The sequence below is a fragment of the Lithobates pipiens genome, unplaced genomic scaffold, assembly GCF_037356315.1.
Source record: "Lithobates pipiens isolate NorthernLeopardFrog02 unplaced genomic scaffold, aLitPip1_a1.2 Scaffold_1, whole genome shotgun sequence".
NCBI classification, from domain to species: Eukaryota; Metazoa; Chordata; class Amphibia; order Anura; family Ranidae; genus Lithobates; species Lithobates pipiens.
Window position 1 is genome coordinate 40771934 of NW_027507685.1, and position 20876 is coordinate 40792809.

The 20876-nt window shown below is 40.5% G+C and overlaps 1 protein-coding gene across 5 annotated transcripts in view; it reads left to right on the plus strand.

Annotated features, from left to right (window-relative positions):
* Positions 1-20876, plus strand: part of FGF13 (fibroblast growth factor 13) — a 563100-nt gene that overhangs the window by 75806 nt on the left and 466418 nt on the right. For 3 of the 5 annotated variants that reach the window (XM_077490408.1, XM_077490402.1, XM_077490406.1), the window contains exons 1-2: positions 2279-2433; positions 2832-3020. Coding sequence is in view for 4 of the 5 variants with exons in the window: in XM_077490402.1 (XP_077346528.1) it covers positions 2972-3020 (49 nt within the window). In the remaining variant the exon portion in view is untranslated. Of the gene's footprint in view, positions 1-2278; positions 2434-2571; positions 2679-2831; positions 3021-20876 lie in introns of those variants that run through there. The other 2 variants (XM_077490403.1, XM_077490404.1) reach the window with 2 other exon arrangements.

The window sequence follows — 20876 nt, forward strand, 5'->3', positions numbered from 1 at the left end:
TAATTTAATTAGATTTATGTAGTCGGAGCGCAACACCATTTCTTAACCATTATTACTTAATCTGGGGAGGGTGTATACCCCTGCCGGTGTTTTGCTGCAACCCCACTAGTTTTAGGACACATTGGTAGGCGCGAGAATACTTTTACTCTCATAAAAGCTTTATCGCCCTAGGACAATGCCTCCCCCTCTTCTTTTAGGGGAAGGTGTTCTGTAGTCTCCAGAGAACAGTCGGCAGAGGCATATTGAATAGATTAGGGTTTTAACTTCAGCTTGTTCAGTTAAAGTAAATGCAAAGTCTTGTTTTTTCTCCTATAAAAATAACAAACATGTTATACTTACCTCCTCTGTGTAGTGGATTTGCACAAAGCAGCCTGGATCCTCCTCTTCTCGGGTCCCTCTTTGCCGCTCCTGACCCCTATCGAAGGGGGCCCCTACAGTCAGCAGCTTGCTGTGGGGGCACCTGAGCCGAGTCACAGCTCCCTGTGTCCATTCAGACACAGAGCCCCAACCCAGCACTGCCCCCTCTCTCCTCTGATGGCTAGCTGACTTTGATTGACAGCCAATGGTGCCACTGCTGTGTCTCAGCCAATCAGGAGGGAGAATCTTAAACAGCTGAGACACTCCTGAACATTGCTGGACAGAGATGGGGCTCAGGTAAGTATTAGGGGGATTGAGAAGGGGCTGCTGTACACAGAAGACTTTTTATCTTAATGCATAAAAAAACCTTCTGACTTTACAACCACTTTAAGCTTTGACAATAAAACCTTGAAGCAGATTGGTTTCTAGGCAGAGCTGCACCAGCTTTTGCATTCTCAAGTTTTAATAAATCACCCCCAATGTGTCTGGCATGTACATTTGACTTTACCATATAGAGAAAAATTACATTGTGGAGCAATAAATGTTATGGTACTGTTTTTTCCATGATGTAGATTTCACATCATGATACTGTCTATTACAGATTAACAGATATATAAAAATACAGATATATAAATATAAATATACTATATAAATATACAGATATATATATATATATATATATATATATATATATATATATATATATATATAAATATAAATAAATATACAGATATATAAATATAAATATATATATATATATATATATATATATATATATATATATATATATATATATATATATATATATATATACTAAATATACAGATATTCCAAAATTTAAATATAAATAAATATACAAATATATAAATAAATATACATATATATAAAGTTTTAGTAATTCCCTAGTTATCAGCTCACAACATTTCTGGCAGGATCAACAAGTATCTATTTTATACTTCTGCAGCAGATATAAGACAACTCTTTCAATGGTATATTTACCAGATGGAAAGGAAGCAAAAAGAGTGGATTGTTAGGGTTTCCATATATCATTTTCCCGACAATAGACTGTGCAGAGACATGTAGAGATTATTTGTCTCCTTGGTACATTCTATACTAAACAAGGCTCCGCTGATCCCATAGACACTGAATGTGGGGTTGCTGATCCCATAGACACTGAATGTGGGGTTGCTGATCCCATAGACACTGAATGTGGGGTTGCTGATCCCATAGACACTGAATGTGGGGTTGCTGATCCCATAGACATTTGAATGTGGGGTTGCTGATCCCATAGACATTGAATGTGGGGTTGCTGATCCCATAGACACTGAATGTGGGGTTGCTGATCCCCTGGACACTGAATGTGGGGTTGCTGATCCCATAGACATTTGAATGTGTGGTTGCTGAGCCCATAGACATTGCATGTGGGGTTGCTGATCCCATAGACATTGAATGTGGGGTTGCTGATCCCATAGACATTTGAATGTGTGGTTGCTGAGCCCATAGACATTGCATGTGGGGTTGCTGATTCCATAGACACTGGATGCGGGGTTACTGATCCCATAGACACTGGATGCGGGGTTACTGATCCCATAGACACTGAATGTGGGGTTGCTGATCCCATAGACACTGAATGTGGGGTTGCTGATCCCATAGACACTGAATGTGGGGTTGGTGATCCCCTAGACACTGAATGTGGGGTTGCTGATCCCCTAGACACTGAATGTGGGGTTGCTGATCCCCTAGACACTGAATGCGGGGTTGCTGAGCCCATAGACACTGAATGATCCCAGGGGTCGGACGTGAAGTTGTCACCTTGTTAGTGGTCAGGGCAGGGTGGAGTTCTCCCTGGGGTCCGGCAGTAGGCGGGGCCCCACTCTGCCTGTATTAGTAGAAGGAGGAGGCGGTCGGATATAAGGAGGTTATTTGCAGCTCATTTCCAGCCCAGCCTGTCTGATGTGACGTCGGCGAGCTCCCGATCTCTTACTACAACAGGCAGCTTTGTGTGCCGATGTCTGAGCCGGAACATCTCTGCTAGTTGTCTTCACTTGTCACCAGCAGAGGAGCAGAGGGGGCAAGGTAAGGCACACAGCACCCACCTTACATGATGATCACCAACCTGCCCACAGCTTGTCTAGGCAGTGCACAGGGGAATTAACCCTTCACTGGCCATGGCCATCTCATCTCACCATGACATGCCTTGTCTCTTCCCTGCAGGATGCCAGTCTCAGAAGCATTGTACCCATCCATAGCCATGTGTCTTCCTCCCTCCTCTCTCCATCTTTATGTGCCATTGGTGTCTAGGCTTGCTGTGGCTTTAAGAGGTGATGGCATGTATTTAAGGGGGGGGGGGGGGGGGGTAGAAGAAATGAAAGGTAGAACACGTCTCTTTGTCTGTGCTCTCCTATTCTGGGGACACCAGTGAGGAAGAAGTGACACCATCATATATTCTTCTTTTTTTTTCTTTATTCCTCTAGTCATCGGGGGAGCCAATCCGACACCTGCATAAAGACATTTTTGGGGGGGATCAAGGAGGATTGTCTGACCTGTTCATCTGAATCCAATCCAAGAGGAAATTTGATCACATTTGGGAATTTTTACAAGCAAACTGGGATCTATGAGTGGCAAGGTGATAAAACCGAAGGAAGAAAAAGATGCTTCTAAGGGTAAGCAGCTGATAATCAACTTCAATGAGAGAGAGAGAGAGAGAGAGAGAGAGAGAGAGTCATCTTTGTGTGAGCAGGTGCTGGTGACCTTTTACCCTGGAGCCTTTTATGGTGCTGTCATCCTACTTGTGTCATACTGGATCTACAATGACACCCCAAACAAACCCTCAAACCCCCTTCACTTTGCCATACATATACTGCATGCCTACAGGAGCAACAGTGTCAGCCCCATGCAGGGGAAAGGGTCAGTCTCCAATGTTGCAATGTCCCCTGTTGCCTTTAGAAGTTCTGCTGCCAGCACTTGGGCAGCCATGACAGCCCTGTGACAACCTTTTCATTGCCAGATCGCTACTTTGTTACAGGCTGCAGACCCCTTCTGAATAAATGGTACCCAAGGGGCATATGATGTCACCATCCCACCCACCCCCCATCAGAGCAGAGGTGACACCAAGCCATTGGCTGTTCTTCTTTAGGATAGATGATGCAAATGGAGAAAAGGGTTAGAAGAAGTGGATGTTTGTTAAGATGTAGCTTCCCTCCTCTATTGCCTTGCAATCGACTGGCTTTGCTGCTGGATGTAAACTGGGTGACAATTGCCATGGAGACAAGGAGGGCAGGAGGAGGGGGTGGGGGAGGAGAGGTGTATCACACTGCAACTGCATTACTTTCATTTGCATCCTCAACACCAGCAGCAGGAGCAGCAATAATGCAGAGGTAGTCAGCCTAGACCAATAGAAGTTCACCTGAAAAGTGGACAGACAAACAGACACACGGCAGGCAGTGAACTCATTCAATGGTAGACCCTGAGAGTCCACTCCAAATTCAGTAGTTTGCAAACTTTTCCCCCAGGGGTGGGCAACAATTGCATCGGCTGAGTTATTTATATAGATTTGTAAGATAACATGAACATACTGTTATATATACTTTTATTTTTTTATTACGATTATTATTATGAAGATGATTATTATTAGTTATTTGTATATACTTAAATATCATGCAAGCTGAAAACCTAAATGTCTGTCTAGATCATCTATCTATCTATCTATCTATCTATCTATCTATCTATCTATCTATCTATCTATCTATCTATCTATCATACATGCAAAGCACTATCATTTTTGTTTATCTACCTAAATGATGTCACCCTGTCTATATCTAACATATATATATATATATATATATATATATATATATATATATATATATATTTGTCTATATATATGTCTATATATATGTCTATATATATATATATATATATATTTATATATATGTCTACATATATATATATATATATATATATATATATATATATATTAAATATATCTATCTATCTACCTATCTATCTATCTATCTATCTATCTATCTATCTATACACATCTATATATAGATCTATCTAAATTATGTCATCCTGTCTATATATATATATATATCTACCTACCTATCTATCTATAGATAGATATCTATTTATATATACACATCTATATATAGATCTATAGATGACATATAAATTATGTCATCCTGTCTATATATATATATATTTATATTTATCTATATATATCTTTATATATATATATATATATATATATATATATATATACACACACACACACACACACATCTATATATAGATCTATTTAAATTATGTCATCCTGTCTATCTATCTATCTATACATCTATATATATATTATCTATATATACACATCTATATATAGGTATAGCTGTCTATCTATCTATCACACAAAGTACCACCTGCTTGTTTGCCTGTCTACCTATCTATTATTTTGTCATCCTGTCTTTGTGAATAATCTATCCACTTTGTTGCTTTGGGAGTATTATAATATAAGAAATGACTACAACTGAATCAGCAAACATAAATGTAAAATGTTTTCAGCAAATAATATGCACTAAATCTTTGCAGCACCTTATAGCACATTGCAAAAATGACCATCCTTTATTGTATATTATAATGGGTTGCAGTACAGTGTTTTTTAGTAATACAGCTGTAAGCTGATGAGCTTTCCTACATTTTATCTTATCTAATGATACTGAAATGTACTCCGGTTTTGTGAAAAAAAAAAAACTGTAGAAAGACTTTTATTTTTATTGTATTTATGCTAAAGGAGGATTATTGGAAGTATTGTGTTAATTACTAAGCCGTATGGCCAAGAGAGAGTCTAAAGGTGTTAATACCTGCTCAGATTTACTTTTTTGTATACTTGGCAATACCGGAAACCAGTCTTTGTAAACTGCACCACTGTTTTCACTTTAAGCCAAACAATATGCCTTCAAGACAATCATTTATCTCCTAAACAAATTTGAATAATCTTTAGTAGATTTGACACCAGAAGGTATGAATCATTTATGTAAAATTGAGAGAGGAGTAGAAACAATCTTGTGTACAGCAGCTAATTTAGGCATCAATGTGGTACGCCTCTAGAACCAAATCCATAAAATGTTATAACATTTCATTCTGCAGCATCTCACAAAAAATGTTACACAATGAGCATCTTATTTTAACTTCAGTTTTCACAATGGCTTGAAGCTTTGCTTTTCTTTTAAGGCAGACCTGGTATTTTTACATTGTATCTTTTTTTGTTTGTTTATTTATGTGTGTTGCACCAAAACCACAAGAAAGAAATTCATTGTAATACAGTATATCAAGTTCGATTTTATAAGTGCTGCGCTCAGCTGTGTTAAAACAGGCTCAATTCATGACGAAGCTAAAACAGGAGGAAAAAGAATACTTGTTTGAAAAAAAAGTGACAGTTATTTTCAGTCCATTCCATTGGAGGAATTGAAAAGCACAATCACCTGGTTGAATTGATGGTCCTAATCCTTGTGCTAAGCTTTGTGATCTGGGCCGCGAAATAAAGGTTAAAAAAGCAGGGTTGTGTATTTGTAAAAACCACATTTGTATGTGGAGCAATCTGCCCATAGACAGACAGATATCTCACAGAGAATGACAAGCGATATGACTTCTGCCTTACCTTAAATCAGCTGGGACTGGGTAATATTTTCTGCACAGCTGGGCTGATGGATACATGTGGCGCACTGTTGTCTTTTTCTATATAGAAAAATATTGATTAGACCCATTCACACATTCATGTGTCATCAAAGGCAACTGATAGAGGCTGATCACAGCTGTGCACTGTGCTGCAGTGTGTTCTTAAAAATAGATCAGGTCTATTTTTGTCCACTTTCATGCATTCTAAGGCCATTAGAAGATATGGGGCATGTATGATGGATTTTGTATGTGTTTTCAGGTGTTTTCAGGCCCTGGTAGCCAATCGAAATCATTTTTTATTATACAACATGAAAAACACATGATGTATGAAAATGCATTAAAACACATTAAAAACGTGTGACAGTGCTCATGTGAACCTAGCCTAAAGATTAAATTGCCCAATGATAGCACTGTACTGATTTTGTTTCGGATTTAATTTGCCAAGTAAACCAGATTCAGGCACAGCTATATAGTGTACTGTAAGGTTGTGCTTGTCTGGGTGGGTTGTGTAGGTTGTTCCAAACACTACTGAGTTGTTGGTAAATTCTATTGATGCGACATCTACAATTTTTTTTAAAAATCTAACCATAAAAAGCAGATTTTAAAGTGTACCTCCTGTATAACCAAAAACATTTTTTTTAAGTTTACTTGGATTTAGAATTGCTGTCAGAGGCTCTGTTAAAGAGATTCTTTCACCTTTTGACCCCAGGACAGGACATTAAAGGAAATCTCTCTAAAAAGCAAAATAGACAGAATGATTTTTTTTTTTTAATTGTAAGATCACTTTTTCCTGAAAAGGTGAACTAACTCCAAATATCTTGGTCACCCCTCTGGACCCTGCTGAACATAATGGTTGTGATGCCCCATGCTGCTGGTGTATTGGCCTGTACACTATACACAGCTCCAGACACGTCACATTGGAAATTTTGCATTGATCAACGCATGTAGCCAATCAGCTACAGCACTGATCAGTGTATTCTGATGGTGAGGGGAGTACTACTGTCATTGTATTCTCAATACAATGACACCGTGGGGAGGAATCTCTCATCCACATTGAATTTGTGGGTGGGGAAATTGGTTCAGCTTCTTTCTTTCAACATGTATGGGCCGTTTAAGGCTAGCTGCAGGGTTGGAGAGGATGGACCCCCTTTTTAACCACTTAAGGACCTTTTTGAGATTTGTTGTTTACAAGTTAAAAACAAGGTTTTTTTGCTAAAAAATTACTTAAAACCCTCAAACATTATGCATTTTTTTAACACCCTAGAGAATAAAATGGCGGTCGTTGCAATACTTTCTGTCACACTGTATTTGCACAGCGGCTTTACAAGCATACTTTTTTTGGAAAAAATACTTTTTTTTTTAAATTGAAAAATAAGACAACACTAAAGTTAGCCCATTTTTTTATTTTTTATTGTGAAAGATAATGTTACGCCGAGTAAATTGATACCCAACATGTCACGCTTCAAAATTGCGCCCGCTCGTGGAATGGCGACAAACTTTTACCCTTAAAAATCTCCACAAGCGTCATTTAAAATTCTACAGGTTGCATGTTTTGCGTTACAGAGGAGGTCTAGGGTTAGAATTATTGCTCTCACTCTACCGATCGCGGCGATACCTCACATGTGGTTTTGATATGTGGGCGCTATTCACGTATACGTTCGCTTCTGCATGCAAGCTCATTGGGACAGGGCGTGTTTAAAATGTTTTTTTCTTATTTATTTTACCATTTATTTATTTATTTATTTTTCTAATCCCTTTTATTCCTATTACAAGGAATGTAATAGAAAAAAAGCATGACAGGACCTCTTAAATATGAGATCTGGGGTCAAAAAGACCTCAGATCTCATATTTACACTAAAATGCAAAAAAAATAAAGAATAAAATAAAAAATTTGTCATTTAAAAAAATCATTTAAAAAAATGTCTCTTTAAGAGCTGTGAGCAAAAGTGGCATTTTACGTCGCTTCCACCCTGCATTGTTATGGAGATGTGTGGGGGCCATCTTCCCCTCACTCGTCTCCATACCTAACAGGAGACAGGACGCGATCACCTCCGCCGCTGCCGATGGCGCCGGTAAGCGGCGGAGGGCACCGGATTGTGGCAGGAGGGGGAGGAATCCCCTCTCCCGCCACCGATGAAAATTATCTCATGGCAAATGTGCTGCAGAGACCTCTTTTATCTTGTAGCGGACTGCCCACTGAAGAAGAGGATACTGGGGTTATGGCAGCTAGCTGCTGCCATAACAATGATATCCTCCTTCTAACAGCCAACGTAAAACTGAGGCGGGCAGTCCGTAAGTGGTTAAAGGCTATCCGAACATGCAGCTCACAAGAAGTTGTCTGCTTTGATAGATGCATACTAGCACATTATGCAATTGCCTTACATGTGTTTTTTTGTTTTTTTAAACTGCAGAGGCTTACTACCACTTTACGTCTGTCATAATATGTAGTGCCTTTTTGTACATTATGGCTTAACCCTGCAAGGAAGCCATTTTTTAAACTTTTTTAAAGTGACTTTACTACTGCTTTAAATAAACCCTTTAGGGCAGGGATATGCAATTAGCGGACCTCCAGCTGTTGCAGAACTACAAGTCCCATCATGCCTCTGCCTCTCGGTGTCATGCTTGTGGCTGTCAGAGTCTTGCTATGCCTCATGGGACTTGTAGTTCTGCAACAGCTGGAGGTCCGCTAATTGCATATCCCTGCTTTAGGGGTAAGAAAGGGGTTGGCTGGCTGAAATGCTTTTTGTGACGTAGGGGTCAGTTGGTGAAACCACAGAGAGTGTTGGATGCTAAAGACTGTTCATCCATTGTAACTCTGCAACAGAGCAAAGATCAGTGGCGTGGGTAGAGGGACGGGTAAGTATTAACCCTTTAACAGATTCACTTTAAAGGTTAAGTTCACTTTTTGTAAAAGAAAATAATAAATGCACATCTTTTTGCAGGTAAAAAAATGTGCATTTATTATTTTGTTTTTACATTGCATCCTGTAAAGCACTGCAGATCGCACGTGCAATTCCAGGAGCCTGCAGACTCTCAGTACCTTTGATATGGGCATGTAGTTATGGGCAGGAAGGATCCATGAACGATGACAGCGCTCACCAGGGCCCTCGCAGTTCACTGAGAACTACAAGCTGTCAGCCGCAATAATTGGGTTTACATATACTTAAATACACCTTTGCTTTCAAAATAGCACCGTGTGTTGTTCCATGACTGCTCTAAATTGCAATGATTGTTACCATAGTTACCATAGATAGTGAATATTTCCCATAGATATTAGTAGTATAATAATATTATCAATAATGATGTTTGAGATGAATTCATACTGTATTAGATGAAACTAATTGCCACTCACATATACTATGACTATGTTTCTTATTTTATATACAAGGTCTAAGTGACTCACCACTAATTAGAGCTGACTCACTAAATGAGCAGCTAGGTATCTGTATATCTGCTTGACTTCTCTCATTTTTAAGGAGCAGCAAACCATAAGTACAGGTAGGTATATACAGTTGTGCTCATAAGTTTACACACCCTGGCAGAATTTATGATTTCTTGGCCATTTTTCAGAGAATATGAATGATAACACAAAAACATTTCTTTCACTCGCTTGGTTAGTGTTTCGCTGAAGCCATTTATTATCAATCAACTGTGTTTACTATTTTTAAATCATAATCACAACAGAAACTACCCAAATGACCCTGATCAAAAGTTTACATACCCCAGTTCTTAATATCGTGTATTGCCCCCTTTAACATTAATGACAGTTTGAAGTCTTTTGTGGCATTTGTGGATGAGGCTCTTTGTCTTCTCAGATGGTAAAGCTGCCCATTCCTCTTGACAAAAAGCCTCCAGTTCCTGTAACTTCTTGGGCTGTCTTGCATGAACTGCACATTTTAGATCTCCTCAGATTGGCTCAATGATATTGAGGTCAGGAGACTGAGATGGCCACTCCAGAACCTTTGCTTTATTCTGCTGTAGTCAATGACAGGTCTACTTGACCTTGTGTTTTGGATTACTGTCATGTAGGAATGTCCAAGTACATTCCGTGTGCAGCTTCCTGGATGATAAATGCAAATGTTCCTCCAGTATTTTTTGATAACATACTGCATTCATCTTGTCAAAAATTTTGACCAGATTTTCCTGTGCCTTTGTAGCTCACACATCCCCAAAACATCAGCGATCCACCTCCGTACCTTTCATCATAGGCCTTGTTGACTCCTCTCCAAATGTAGTGTTTATGGTTGTGGCCAAAAAGCTTGATTTTGGTCTCATCACTCGAAATGACTTTGTGCCAGAAGGTTTGAGGCTTGTCTCTGTGCTGTTTGGTGCATTGTAAGTGGGATACTTTGTGGCATTTGCATAGTAATGGCTTTCTTCTGGTGATTTGACCATGCAGCCTATCTTTCTACACCACATGTTTTCAGAAAGTCCTGTATTTTACCTGAAGTTATTTGTGGGGTTTTCTTTGCATCCCAAACAATTTTCCTGGCAGTTGTGGCTGAAATTTTAGTTGGTCTACCTGACCGTGGTTTGGTTTCAACAGAACCCCTCATTTTCCACTTCTTGATTAGAGTTTGAACACTGTGGATTGGCATTCTCAATTCCTTGGATATCTTTTTATATCCCTTTCCTGTTTTATACAGTTCAACTACGCAGATCCTTTGACAATTATTTTGCTTTCCCCGTGACTCGGAATTCAGAAATGTCAGTGCAGCACTGGATGAAAGATGCAAGGGTCTGTCAGGAGTCCAGAAACTCATTGACCTTTTATACACGCACGCTAATTACAAGCAAACATATCACAGGTGAGGATGGTTACCTTTAATAGCCATTCAAACCCCTTTGTGTCAACGTGTGTGCATGTTATCAGGCCAAAATCACCAGGGTATGTAAACATTTGGTCAGGGTTATTTGAGTAGTTTCTGTTGCCATTATGATTTAAAAAGAGTAAACACAGTTTGATAATAAATGGCTTCAGCCAAACACTAACCATGAGTGAAAGAAATGTATTTGTGTTATCAATCAAAATGGTCAGAAATCATAAATTCTGCCAGGGTATGTAAACTTCAGAGCACAACTGTTTAAAATAATTTCCAATAACACTATGAATTATTATAAATATTACTTTAGGAGCTGTTCAAAATGAACACTAGTAGAATGACTTTCTGTCATTAAAGGTTTTATCCACATTTACTGTCACTTTAAGTAATTCTTTAACCACTTCCCACCCGGCCAATGCACATATACGGCCGGGTGGGAGCCGTCTACTCCTGATAGGACCGGGACACGGCGCATCTCAGATCGGCAGGAGGGCTCTGTGATTGGCCCTCCTGATCACATGACGGCCGTGTCCAATCACGGCCGTCATGTGATGTAAACAAACAGCCGGTTGCTAGGCAATCGGCTCCTCCTCTCCTCACACAGAAGTCATCGCTGAGGAGAGGAGAGCAGATTGCTGCAGCCGGCTGATGATCAGTGAGTATGAGCTGTTTTTTACAGCTTTTTACTCACTGATCTTCAGTCTAGTGTAAACACACAACACACCACACAGTGTAAACACAGTCCCCACATATGTCCCCATAACACACATGTCCCCAAAACATACATGTCCCCAAAAAATAAAAACACATGTCCCTAATAATAAAAACATGTCCCCCACATATGTCCCACTAAAATCACTTGTCCCAATGATTATGTGCACACATATGTACGTGATCACCTGCACACATATGTACATGATCATTTGCGTACATATGTCCCTGATCACACAAACCAATTATTATACACTTAACGGAATTTTTTTTACCAAAAACATGTAGCAGAATACATTTTGGCTTAAATTTATGACAAAATTTGATTTTATTGGATTTCTTTTAAAATAGAAAAAAGAAAATATTGTTTTTTTTTCCAAATTTCCGCTTTTTTGCGCTTATATCGCAAAAAATAAAAAACGGAGTCGTGAATAAATACCACCAAAATAAAGCTCTATTTGTGCGAACAAAATGATAAAAATTTCATTTGGGTACAGTGTAGCATGACCGCGCAATTGTCACTGAAAGCGCGAGAGCGATGAAAGCTGAAAATTGGGCTGGGAAGGAAGGGGGCGAAAGTGCCCTGTATTGTAGTGGTTAAAGAAGAAGTACAGCCAAAGCCTTTTTGACTGTATTTTTCTTTTGGATCACAGGAGTTCAGTGATCCATTTGGTCAGCATCCACCCAAAAGCCTGGACCCGCACCTAGCTCAGCCTTTGAGAGAGCCTGAGCCAGACCCTCCTTCCCCTTCCCACAGCCCAATGCTCTAGTGAGTGCTGGAGGGGCAGAACAGAGAGCTCTGTGCTCAGAGGGGAGAGAACTGAGAGATCACTGTGTTTGAGTGCTCAGTTCTCACTGTAGAGCCAGTGGAGGAATCAATGCTGCATCCACCTCGGGTAGTATAATCTTTTTTTTTTGCAAAGCCCATATTTCAATTTTAAGGCCAAACTGGTCTAAACCAACTGTTTCCATTACAAAGTGATTCAGCCGCAGTGTGCACTGCAATGTACTGTAGTAATATCAACTACATACAGTATGTCAGTGCTATGTTCAGCAGCAGTATGAGCTTTCCTCTGATTGGCTGAGAGGTAGGCAGATGCTGTTACACTCTCAACCTTAGCCAATCAGTGGAAGCATAATTATGTGTGTGCACATCCAGTCAGCGCTGTTCTGGGTTCTGCTGGAGTGACTTGTGGTTTGTATGTAAAACACGGGAAGTTGCTGGCTCTCATACCTTTGCTGTTCAGAAAATGTTTTTCACATTTTTTTTTGGATTGGATGGGGTGGGAGGAGGGGCATATGATGTCACCTCCTCATCCAATTAGGGAAAGTCTGAAACTAAGGTGGCCACATTCTCAAAACAAAATCTGGGGTCACTCTACTGAATATGACCACTTTTATTAGAGATGGGACAGGAGCAGGGGGTGAGGCTATTACAGCATGTGAATCGTGCCACGCCAAATGTTGGCTTTGGCCAAATTGTTGTAAGTTGGACAAGCTTAAAGGGCTAGTTCACACTATGAATTGCACAGGAATGCACAATGCATTCCTGTGCAATTCACATGCGATCCGGGTGCGGTGCATGCACTACTTTAAAGAATGAAAATAAACACAACTTTATCGCATGGTGCCAATTTATTATTCTATCTGGTGCAGGCAAATGCGCTGCGTTTGCGACCTGCATTTGTGGTTTTGTAACGTTATCACTGACATCTGAATGAATGCATTCTGGTGTGCACTGGTCCTAATAAACCATGAGCCTACTTTACTCCGAGTCAGGATTGCAAGCCTAGGTGTACACTGTAGGTCACTATCACAAGGAAGGACAAGGTGGCAAATGATTCACATCCTTACGTCCTACAATGAAGTCTGCACAAGCCAAGAGGGGAGGGACTGGGCAGACCAATTATTATTGTCATGTGACACCATTACTAACCCTGTACACAGCCAGGAGCAGACACACACCTCCTTTCCCTCATTGTGCGCTAGACAAAAAATACAGAAATGTTGTTCCAATGGGCCAGGAACACCATTATTAAAGTTTGAAAGAAATTGGGACCACATTCTTTTAACTGGGGGCAAAATCTGGGGGTTTTTTCCCAGGTCAGTCTCCTAAAATCAGGCATCTGGTCACCCTGCCTTATATTAATTGAATAAAGATATTTACTGAATGGCAGAGGTACAGGAGCAAGCAACTCCCTAATTCCTTGCGTTCAATGTACAAATGAAAAGTCGCCCCAGCAGCATATGAAAGAGAACAGTGCAGACTGTGTGTAGTACAGAATATACTACAGTGAATTTCAGTATCCCCAGTGGCCCTCTAGATGAGACACATAAATAATTACATGTTACCAAGCTGGCCCTTTGTAAGTTTAAAAAATAGCCAAATACCGTATATACTCGAGTATAAGCCGAGATTTTCAGCCTCTTTTTTGAGGCTGAAAGTGCCCCCCTCGGCTTATACTCGAGTCATCGCCGTCTGACTGCTCGATCAGCGTATCGAGCAGACAGACGGCGGACATACTACAATTCGAAAGCCGCGCCTCCTCCTCCGCCTGTGATAGGCGGAACACTGAATTTCCCAACAGCCTGTGTTCCGCCTATCACGGACATCGTCTCATCCTCGTTCGTAGTACGAGGATGAGACGATGTCCGTGATAGGCGGAACACAGGCTGCTGGGAAATTCAGTGTTCCGCCTATCACAGGCGAAGGCGGAGGCGCGGCTTTTGAATTTTAGAATGGCCGCCGAGGCGCCGACGAAGAGCGGCGATCCTGGCAAGGCACGGGACGGAGGCAAGGCAAGGCACGGCACGGGACGGGACGGAGGCAAGGCACGACACGGGACGGAGGCAAGGAGGCAAGGCACGGCACGGGACGGAGGCAAGGAGGCAAGGCACGGGGCGGAGGCTCGGGACACAGGCTCGGGACACAGGTAGGCTGGACACACACACACACACACACACACACACACACACACACACACACGGACACACACACACAGGGATGGATGGATGGAGACACACACACACAGGGATGGATGGATGGATGGAGACACACACACACAGGGATGGATGGATGGATGGAGACACACACACACAGGGATGGATGGATGGATGGAGACACACACACACAGGGATGGATGGATGGATGGAGACACACACACACAGGGATGGATGGATGGATGGACACACACACACACAGGGATGGATGGATGGATGGACACACACACACACAGGGATGGATGGATGGATGGACACACACACACACAGGGATGGACGGACACACAGGGATGGACGGACACACAGGGACGGACACACACACAGGGATGGACAGGCATGTCTCACCCTCGGCTTATACACGAGTCAATAAGTTTGCCAGTTTTTTGGGGGGTAAATTGGGGGCCTCGGCTTATATTCGGGTCGGCCTATACTCGAGTATATACGGTAAGTGTATGCCAAGGTAGAAAAACAAAAAAACTATGCTGTACATCTGTAATATATACTGTGTGTATATATATATATATATATATATATATATATATATATATATATATATAGCAATGAAGCAAATTAACTGATGTAAAAGTCCATTAGTGCTCAAAAAAATTAGTGACAGCACTCAAAAAAACTATACACAAAAATAAAACTCATGCAGTATTTTTCTTAATGTGCATTTATGCTAATTTTTGATTGAAAATGAGTAGTTTAAATACCACATGGATCAGATGAATATATCATACACACTTTATTTTTATTGATCAATTTACAAAGATTATCGCCCTGGTTTTCGAGCCCTAAAATACCATAAACTTCAGGCTGGTGATAACTGTAGGCTTCAATGAGCAGGGTACAAAATGGAATCATTCAAGCTGGAGATTAAATAATATTTCACGATGACAAAGTCTAATTCATGAAATAAAAGGCTGGCAAAAGTTAAGAAACTATTTAATAGAAAACAATATTGTAAACCTATGTAATAATAAGATTGTGAATTGAATGTCTGATGAAAATGAAATTATTAAAAAAATGAATGCATAATAATAATAATAATAATAATAATATTAATCATCATACTGCCCAGAGAATTAACACAGACACTTGAATATTTGGCTCCTTTTCCCATATGCACTAGTAATACAGGCCCCGTGTATCATACACAGAAACCTGCACCTGTTACCTCACATGGTGATCCCACAACCATTAATTACCACTTCCCTTTTTGCTGAGTGCTTGAAAGGCATTATGGGTGTCAAATTTTACTAATCCAAGTAATCCTTATGCCTCAAGAGTATTCATAAGAAAATATTTTCTGTAGCTAGCACCAGAAATATACTGGAAAATAGAGAAATCACAACATATATAATGGCATGGATGTGCTTTAGATCATTACAATAGAATAATTACAGTAAGAACCAACTTAGTGGAACTCATTGAACATTGTATTTATTTCATATTTGTTTTGTTACTAAATAATAATTGCAATGTGCACTACCTTGCGACTGGGAGATGTGCTTTGGTTGGGCCCCAAGGTGGATTCTCAAAACAGAGGAGGAAGCCCCTGCTGCAAATGGCCTGGGATCAAGGAGCAGCTGGAAAAGGCACGCACCTCCCGATGTGTAGAGAATCCAGAATCATAGAAACGCCAGACCTAAAATACTTGCCTTGGCCACTTATTTTTGTGAGGAGGAATGTTGTTAATTTCTGTGTGGCCATAAGCCCTGGTTCACATTGGTTTGATTAGACATGTCAAATCGGTGGCAATTGCCGGCAATGGCACCATTCTAATTGGTGCGACGCTGCATTTGTGTCACCTCACCGATTTCAAAAAGTAGTTTTTGTACTACTTTTTGTGATTTCGGGCTGCAATTTACATTGACATCTGTGCAGAAACCTGCACAGATGTCTCTGAAATTGCGGCCAAAATTGGGATTGACATGCAGGAGTGAAATTGTTCAGCTGAACTTGCACAGCTTCATTCAGTGTGAACCTGGGCTTAGGGAGATTTTGCTTCACTTTCTGTCCAAGAGCCACCGCAGGCATGGAAAAAATTCACCCCAGATTGAGGGGAAATTCCATCATTGACAGTCGTCACTGGAACAGGTGTCCTCCTAATGCATCCTTCCCTATTGCTTTAATGTTAACGCTAACATTTTAGATTGCCCCTTCCTTTATGTCCTGATGACAGTGGTCCGCAGGAATAAAATTAAAAGCTCATCTCCCAAAAAGGGTCACACACTGCAAATAAAAACTTGACAAAGCTTCTAAACCTTCCCAACATAGCCCAACAATGGGAACAAAAAAGCTTTTGTTCTGATGTAAGATGCTTCCTACCCTGTCCTTTTGGTTGCCACATGCTCTATATAAAAGTAAATAGCAGTAAGCAAAAACAGAGTTGGATCACATAAAAGCAGAATACAATATAACAGTAATAAATATTATATGCCAAGTAGCAATGAGATAGATTTACCAAAACTGGAGAGTGAAAAATCTGGTGCAGCTGTGCATGATACCCAGTCAGCTTCTAACATCAGCTTGTTCAATTAAGCTTTGACCATATGCGTGGGCACAGGGTGTGTCAGGTGTGCCTGGGCACATTCTAATCACCCTATGCTGCACAGATTCCCCCTGCACGCATATATTTATACACATACACACACATGCATGTGTGTTTGATCTATGGGGTGCACACCCTAATGCAATAGGCTGTGCACACTTATGGCTTTGACAAAAGAAGCCTGTAAGCCAACCGATTTCTTTGCAAACCTGCACCAGATGTTGCAACAATGTATTTGGCATGTAAATTTGAGTTTACCATACTATGGTATTGTTTTTTCCATGGTGTAGATGCACATCATGATACTGTCTATTAATTACGTATACGTCTATTAAAGTGGTTGGAAACCCTCCCCCATAACTTTGTCCCATGTAAATCAGCATAAAAAACCCGAATGAACACTGTTTGTAGATATCTCCTTACTTGCTTAGTATTGTTGTAATCCTTGTTGTTCTGTAGAATGAAGTCACTGAGCATGCCCAGATCTCCCCTGATTTATGGCACACTCTCTATGTGCTTATCTACCTGTTATCAGGACTTCCTATGGCACAACACTGAACTCTGCTAATCACTCAGAGCTTCCGCCTACACACCATGTGACCATGTGACCTCACATACAGTCTAAGCTTGGCCATTACTGCAGTCTTATCAGCTGAAGCTGATAAGTCTGACAAAGGCAAACATTAGACATCGGCACAAGTAAATTCTATGAAATAAACAAGTAAGCTATGAACAGTGAAGCAGGGTTGCCTTAGAAACGTTGGCTTGAGAAGGAGGCTTGGTTAACAGTACAGGAAGTGCTCAATGTAAGGGTGGAAATACACTCCACTGTGGATTCAGAAAACAATACTTAATATAGTGCTGCCTAACCTCTGGAAACAAGTTTTTTAAAGTAAAGTTTTTCTTTAAATAGTAAGTAATATGTAATTTGGGCTGGATTACAGTGGCTATAGTCTGATAATTACTTATTATAATGGACTAAATGAAAAGAAGCATCAGAGTGGGAGAGTTTACTTCCTCTTTAAGTAAACATGCTTTTTATGTTCTTTTTAAAGTATACCCTAAGAGTGATGTGAGATTACCTTCCAAGTTGCCTCATGGTCCTATAGCTTCTTTATACTATGAAAGGATCAATAAAAAGCACAGGGGTGAAAAGGTTTTATCCTTCTGCTATCTATAGTGGCAGGAGTGGCTAATAGAGTTGACGGGAAAGACTTGGTTGAAGGAGTCAAGGAACATTTTTTGTGCTGTCTTGGAGCATAAAGATAAATCAAATGTACGCTTGTTGTTATACCGGTACCTATCTTTTTTAGGGAACATCAGCCATAAAGCTCCCTGCCAAGTTCCCTAATTGCCTGTGTATTAAAGTGGCCCTATAGCCAAAATCTTTGTTAGTTTTGAAAGAGGGGTGAACCTCTGTCAGTTTTTTTTAGCTCTTTGTCCTTGTTTAGGAAATTTTCTCTGCTTTGCAATCACAGTGTCAACTGTCCTCATGACAGTATATAAGGGAAAAACTTTGCTATGGGCACACATATTAGTAAAAACGTGGGAAGAGTTTGAACCCTTTTCCTACTTTACCGAAGAGCATTTTCATTGCTGTTTTTTTCTTGAAAATTTTGCTTAGGACCGTTTGACCACTGTGCTTGAAGGGGATAGCTTGCAGAGTTAGCCATTAAATGCTGGCAGAGGTTATACGTTGTTTGTCACTTTAGAAATAAAAAAAAAAACGGTTGGCTTGAATGCCATGCTATATCCCACAGCTAGAAAATGTATATTTAATTGGATGCAACTATTCAAAGATAATTAAAATTCAGTAGTGCATGCTGAGAAATGTCTGCGGTGCTCAGTCTCTTTCCTTAGTCTGCAGTGATGCAAATTTCACTTCAAGCTCAAATGCAGGTCAGAAGGAGGCAACCGCAGGTCAAATGTACCTATCTATTCTGAATAACCTCAGAAGCATTTCAAGCTGATGTGAAACGAATGCCCAAACCTGTCATCATATGCCTCAAAAGTGTGCCCGCTGGTCAGTCTGCCTTTGCTTCCCTAGAACTGTGGCCTTTGGAAACATTCTTGAAGTCCAGCTCTTAGCCCACGTACACACGGTCGGAGCTTTTGCCAACCAAATCCGTCGGATTTTGCCCGTCGGATTTAGTCCGACGGATTGTGTCCGAAACTGTTGCATACACACGGTCGGGCCAAGTTGGCGAAAAATCCGATCTTTCAGAACGTGATGACGTAATTTCATTACGATGGGACTACATTCAGGCTAGTAGCCAATAGCTTTGATGTAGGAATTTGATCTGAGCGTGCGTGGCACTTGGTCCGATGAAAATGCTCTACACATGATCGGATTAGGTCCGTCCGGCCCAGTTGGTCGGGAAATCTTTCCAACATGTTGGAAAATTGGGTCGGACGGAGATTCGGACGGAATCAGTCCGATGCATACCACACACAGTCGGATTATCTGACGACACGGTCCGATAAGACTCATTCCGACAGATTCTCCGACCGTGTGTACAAGGGCTTACACAAATGTGCCTAGATGCATAAGAGATAATAATTCCCCATTCCATCTGCTTATTATGTATAAGGGAATATTTTTAAGTCTGCCAGACAACACATGCTGCCCCCCCCCCCCTCCTGGTTATGGACAAGAATGCACATTTACTCAATGCATGCAAAGTGTGTGATAACTTTTCTCAACATGTCACTGCAAAGCTAGCGCACACCATATCTGTAGATAGCATTAGTCATAGGGGAGCAAAAGAGGACTCGACCTAGAAGTGCTTAAGCAGAACGGAGCCCTGCAGGTGTGTGGGATTGTAAAGCCACATTAACCCCAGCTCACAGGAACTATCAGTTCTAAATAATGAGAAAGAGATGTTGAATGTGCTCAAAGTTGAAACAGCGAACATTTCTTCCCATTTTGGTTTGTGTAGCTTGCGCTGGTATGTAGAGTAATTACTTTAATAGCAATATAATTAAGAAAACGTGATACAAACTTTTCACTGTGTTCTTACATCTTAAATTCCTTTGATTATAAGAACATAATACATTTCACAAAATCTTTAATGGGTCCTGAGGGTATACATTACAGTCCTTTGATGTGTCAGCCATAGTTATTGCAGGTACGAATAGTGAAATATGTAAACTAACTTTTGCAGCTAGAAGATATCAAGATTACCAATTTGAGATGTTGCTGAACCATTTCTGTCACTCTCCATAGTTATTTCATATTTTAGAAAGCCAAAATCGAAATATTTTTTAATGTATTTTGAAAGACAAAAAAAGACCACCAATAACTACCAGTTCTATCTATGTAAAATTGTGAATCCCAAATTGACTTAGCAAATACACTTCTGGTAAAATACATTTGTGTTTAGCAGAGGTCAGTGGTTAGCGAGTCTCACTACTGCACACTGAAACTTGCTAGCCACATCCAGCACACCCAACAGGGCAAACCACTGTACACCTATATACCGTCAGCTTTTGTAAGTCTATTAAGACTGCTCAAAACACCTTGCTGTTGGTACTTTGGGTGGGTTACACATCTTCATATTAATGCAGATGTCACGTACCAGACTAGGATAAGTACCCCCTCTCTCTACCTTTCATGAGCTTATGGAAAGGCCCAATAGCCAATAGTTCTGGTTCTTGGCAGGGTGCCCCTAACGTGGCATTGGTTCTGTGGGATAAACGCCACAAGAGAGCAAATTCCACTGGAGATGTCTGACAGTGAGCATGAATCAAAGCTGAAGTATGGC